General features: G+C 45.7%; 1 protein-coding gene across 1 annotated transcript in view; it reads right to left on the bottom strand.

Annotated features, from left to right (window-relative positions):
• Positions 1 to 3,078: 3,078 nt before the first annotated feature.
• mical3a (microtubule associated monooxygenase, calponin and LIM domain containing 3a) overlaps positions 3,079 to 5,677 on the bottom strand; it is an 87,012-nt gene continuing 84,413 nt past the window's right edge. Inside the window, exon 32 of the mRNA XM_039001473.1 lies at positions 3,079 to 5,497. Within this exon, the coding sequence (XP_038857401.1) occupies positions 5,313 to 5,497 (185 nt within the window). The 3' untranslated portion in view covers positions 3,079 to 5,312. The remainder of the gene's footprint in view (positions 5,498 to 5,677) is intronic.

Below are 5,677 nucleotides of genomic sequence, written 5' to 3'. Positions count from 1 at the left end.
GGATATTTCAACCAGCAAGTGGCTTGGGTCAAAATCTCTCAGTGTGTAGAGAATAGACGCCAGGTTTCTTCCTTGTCGCGCCTATATCCCAATTGGAGTACATCGAAAGTGAAAATTAGGCTACCTCAGCAAATTTGTCACAGGTAAATGTTACACATTATGTCGGGTAGATTCTGAGAAAGTTGCCCTTATTTGATGTAGCTTAGGTCATAGATAAAACAAGCACTCCTGGTTTTAATTGGGCAAGTATTCAAACTGATCCATTCATTAGAGAATCCAGACCAAGTTCAGTAGCCAAACGTTGCAGATAGAAATGCATAGAGCCGAGGTGATTTCTTATTCTACATGTCAGAGAGGCATATTTGTTCTACATAGCACATTTATCTGATTGTTGCATCCTGCTGAATTTACACCAGATGTGCCAATTCTGGAATATACCAAATAATTGGAAATGACAGGGGGCAGCATGCTATGCAGGGCAGTTCTCTTTCAAGTATTATTTTCGGTATTTCACTTATGGGATACGCCCCCAGCGTGTTTGTCAAAAGCCTTTATTACACTACGTCGACGTCGAGTCGTGTGCGTCGGGAATGTGTCCTCCTACCCTACAAAAAGGTCAAACGCAGCATCTCTGGGTCATTCAAAACCCTCTTCTCATCAGAAAGTGTACTTCAACATGACAGCATTTTCCAGAACTAGCTAAACTGTCCAGAGATGTGAGCTTACAACTCGCTCGCTGGGCGCTGTTCTCGGGACTGGTGGTGACAATTTTACTTTCCCTTCACCATAGTTAGAGAAATTATTTGAGGGAGGAACGGGTGCAGCTGTGAAAAGGCTAACTCATTCACGACCAAGTTAACTGTATCGAAACAGTGACTAGTGAGTTAGCAAGCTAGCCGCCACGCTAGCTAGCTTTTGTGGTTTTACTTCGACAAGAAAGGTTTTTACTAACTACACCAAGCTATCTTTTCTAACTTCTTGTGTCAGAAAAGGTATCCGGCCATCACACTGAGTGCCACCACCATGGATAACCCACTAATTGCTAGCTATCGGACTAGCCTACCACACTAGTTTTTTTCTGACAGCTAAAAACAAAAGCATCCAAGCTATGGCGACAAAAGCATCTCCCACCCCAAACGAGGAGAAGCTCCCAGCACGAATCTGTTCCTTTGGAAACAAGATATCGGCCAAAGACACCCACTTGGTGTGTTCTGCTTGCAACGTGCCCAGGAAGCCTTAGCCACCCTTGGCTCCTGTCCACACTGTGCCTTCTTCACTGTGAAGAGCCTCTGTCGTAGGCTAGCACGCCAAGCTAGCCTGAGTTAACAGGACCTTAATATGGGGGCTGGCGCCCGCAATGGCTCACCAGTGACAATGGACATCCCCACAGGGAACCGTGGAGCAATGGGTAGCGCTAGCTGGGGTGACCAGCTCAACGCCACTGCCCCGCTGTTGGAGGACTCCAACAATGACCTCCCAGGCTTCCTGATTGGAGACGATAACGACGCCACAGGCTTTTCCAACAGCCTCCTTTTGGAATCATCGGATAGAGACGAAGACTCCTTCATCCCCTCAGGCCAGGCTACCAAGCCTCCTACCGGGAATCCAAAACAGGTCAAGTAGGCGGGGCGCCATCCCCACCAGTTCTCAGTATAGACCTGCAGGTTGTGTGCAAACATGCTGCGAATAAACTGGTGATTCCCTGGCCCATTGCAGTAGCAGAGACCCCCACGTCCCGCTACGAGGGTAAGAGGCTACCCAAAGCCAAATGGGTAGCCAGGCAACTACTACCAGTCTTCCCAGAATGCCTGGAGGAAGTTACCCATACCTGGAGTAAACCTTTCTCCTCCAAGAACCCTGTCCAAGGTAGGTGTTGACATGGCAGCGATTGGGCTTGCCCACATGCCCCCCTTCGAACCCCTGGTGGCTTCCCATCTACACCCCAGCCAGAAGTCCTCCATGACCTCGACTACTGGCCCCACCTTACCAACCAAGTAGGAGCGCTTCCAGTCCTCTGACAGAGAAGGTCTACAGGTCAGTCACCACAGCGGTGAGGGTTCTCAGTACACACCGGAGCCGGGTCTGTGGGATAAGATCTGTATTGCCACAGACCTCAACCTGCGTCTGCTGAAAGCCGCTGTCTATGTGTCAGGAAGAGCGACTGGGCTCATGATTGATATTGAGAAGCTGAAGATTCTGGATACTCCAGTAGACCCTAAAGGCCTTTTCGGTCCCACTGTCAAGATGATGCAGAAACGGTACAAGGAGAAAGAGGGAGGGTGAAATCCTCCAGCTCTGTCTGCCCAGGAAGACACAGCCCAGTGTCTCTCCTGTGCCTCGCCGCACCTTTGCCCAGGCTGCAGCAGGTCAACCCCCCCTCAACCTTTAAGATCCCCAGATGACCAGCCCCCAGGCTGCGAGCCCAGGGCAGCAGAGAACCTTAAGGGCCCCTGGTCTAAGAAGCATCCTATCCCACCCATGGCACCAAGGAGCCACCCTGCCCCTAACCCCACCCAGGGGGTGAAGAGAAAGAGGCGGATGGCCTGACAATGTCCCCACCCATGTGCCTAAGAACACACTGAGAACAATTTTAAACTGTGTTTGAACCAACCTGGCTAGAACTCTGAGAAATGTATGATAGGACAGGGAGTACCCCTCCAGGTTTCCCTAATCTTGGGGGAATGGAACTGTCGGCTGTGTAGTGATAAACAGTGGTGAGAACTCTGGAGAAGATAACTCTAATGTTCATGTGCATAAGTAAGGAGCATGGTATAAAATGGATGTCTTTGTATATGAACTGGAGAGTGCTCTCGTGAATAAACATTGATTTGACTATTGTAAGCTGGGAAATTCAGTCTGTTTCATTGAAACCAGAACTTTACAAACTCTGGGTTGCAGAGTAGATTAATTGAAATTTATGAACATTGATAACAAAATTCCATATCACAAGTTCCCAGGCACCTCAGTGTTTGTGGGGTACAGACCAAAGAGACAATGCTACAAGGCCCCCCTTTTGTCTCAAACACTACTTGTAATAGGTTTTATATAAAAGCTTACTCATAAAAGGAGACAACATACTTTTTAAAATAACTGCATGGTTTTATTGCCGTTTCAGCATACATCCAACACTCTATGCATTTTAGCTACATGAATAAGCATTTACATATCTGCCATGTGTTTTAAAAATTAGGATTTATTTTTCTTTACATATGATACATTTTTGCACACATGTTAATAAATATCAATACAATCTGTCAAACGTATCACACTCCATCTAAAACACCAAGCCTTGAAATGTAACTTTTTTTGTATTCACAGCTCCGTTTAATTCCTACACATTTTCTCACTGTGTGTAACTCTATACAGCAAAAAAAACAGTGACCAACCAAAGGTTTACAGTTTGGCAGAAAGGCCAGTAGGTTCGTATGACAAACAAATGTACATGCTCCTGTGACTGAATAGAAGCGGTTTACTTCGAACAATAGAGCAGCTTCGTGTCTCCACTTCTACTCATGACTGCTGTTTGGCCACCTGTAGTTGTATAAAAAGGATTAACAAAAAAGTTATATGTACCCTGGTGGGATACATACAAGTTTGAAACTCAAAAGAAAACTGTAAAATATTCAAACAAATTAAAAAGGCATTTTGCTCCAAAGCAGGTCATATACCTCAGCCCCAGGGATAGCGAAGCCAGAGGCTGTGTTCGAGTTGTGGTTTATCCCCTTTGATATTGCAAAATATTCACTGACACAACTGTACTGTGACACCAGTTAGGGATGTGTCAGTTCACTTCTGGTATTATGATGATAACACGATGCACTGATCTACTGTGGAAGTCCAATAAGACACTGCCTCTTCTGAGATCAAATTAACTCGACTGCTATGTCTTTCTCTTTTTAACATTTCATCTACACTGAGGATATTTCACGGTACAGTATATGCCAATTAGTATTGAATAAGGGCAAATGATTATATAAACTGACATTTTTATGTGATATACAGGGAAAGGCATCATATGGAGAAGGACACATTATCACTCAGAACTAGGAGCCTAAGAGATGTGTCAAGTGGGTTGCTTGCTGAAGTGTTCATGTGTCAATTCATCTATGCTACAGGTTAGAGCATCAAAACCGTGATGTATCATGGGTAAATAGTGACTGACTGAGCTACAAATAATATTGAGTAGTTATTTATGATGCAAGGTGATTTGTAGATCAGTCAGTCCCGACTCGCCTTTAAAGTCAGCTGCAATGACAAAACGTGCACTTTGTAACACATGATATGCTTCTATACGAGCCTGCAGCAGCATACAGTCCTGACACGCACTTGCTTCTGGGTGATGGAGTTTTCCGTTAGCTTCCTTGCTGTCAATGTCATAAAGAGAGCGCAAGTGCATTCTGTTGAGCCACCAGTTCAGGCACTCTCTTCCATGAACGAAAATACCAAAAACAGTTCATTCAGGTTCTTTGTAAAAACAACGCTAATAAATACACAATTGAAAACGTCTAAGTGACCAGATTCCATTGATCCTTAGCGTTGACTCTTAGTGTGAATCTCTGTGCAAAAAAATGACGGGCCTTTTAGAGTGTGATCCTCATTGGCTCCTCAGAACATGGAAGCCACTGTGTAATTGGAGAGAAAGCCAGCTAATGCAGAGGATGTCCCTCCCTCAGTCAGCATTCACAATGGCAGAGGATGTCATTAGGTTAGGATGAGAGAGACCAGAGGCTTCGGTCCACTCCTCCCCTTTCTACAGAAACCCTGTAACAGTCGATAGATCAAGGGCCTACCCTCATCTAAAACCACAGCTTCTTTAATGTGTTGTGTCATGCACATTCAATACACAGAAACCGTTATCATATATTGAATTTCTTTACATCAGCAGGACCAAACCTCTTTCTTCCCTTTGTGTGATCGAGATTAAAAGAAATAAAAAATAAAAAACATTCTTCCTAGAGGAGGTAAGTTCCCCGTTCTGGAGAACCACGTCGAAAGAACTTCTGAGGTTCTGAGAAAGTCCAGGCTGTAGTTGCTCCTCCCACCGTGAGGTGAGATATCACTAGGTAATGATGCCTGCCTGGTGGCAGAGTAGATATGTAAACATTTTAGACTGCTCCAATAGCGGAGCCATGATAGGACAACTCTGCGCACATTCGCCAACAAAAGGGCCGTGAAAGGACAACTCCGTTCTGTACACATTCTCTGCTGAGGAATCTGGGACCAAGCATGGAACCGTGATTTAGGCCTTCACTGAGCCCTGACACGGGAGGGGTAGTGTATTATCTGAGTGGGGGTGGATGGTGCGTCTAGTTTCAGGACCAGTTGAGGTTGAAACCCTTAGAGAGCATGACCGACTCCAGGTCCTTATCCTCCTCCTTCTCCCTGAGCCTCTGCTCCTCCAGGAGGGCTACCAGGGAGTCTCTCTGCTCCACCACCTCCAGCATCTCATTCAGGATGTGCTTCTCCTGCGCCAGCTCCACCTCCGTCTTCAGGTGGTCTGAGGAGGAGAGGAGGATGAAAAAGAGAGAAAGAGGGACAGAAGTCGAGAGTTCATATGTGGAGAGGAAAGTGAAAGGAGTCTCACTGAGGTAGTTAAAATTTGATGAAACCATGAATGGTGTTTCACATTGTGCCGCTTTTCCATGTTTTTTATGCTGCACACAAATTGCCCTTTGGG

Source organism: Salvelinus namaycush, chromosome 9 (genome assembly GCF_016432855.1).
Source record: "Salvelinus namaycush isolate Seneca chromosome 9, SaNama_1.0, whole genome shotgun sequence".
Lineage (NCBI taxonomy): Eukaryota > Metazoa > Chordata > Actinopteri > Salmoniformes > Salmonidae > Salvelinus > Salvelinus namaycush.
The sequence above is the reverse complement of the archived record's forward strand: the minus strand, read 5'-3'. Positions and strand labels throughout refer to the sequence as shown.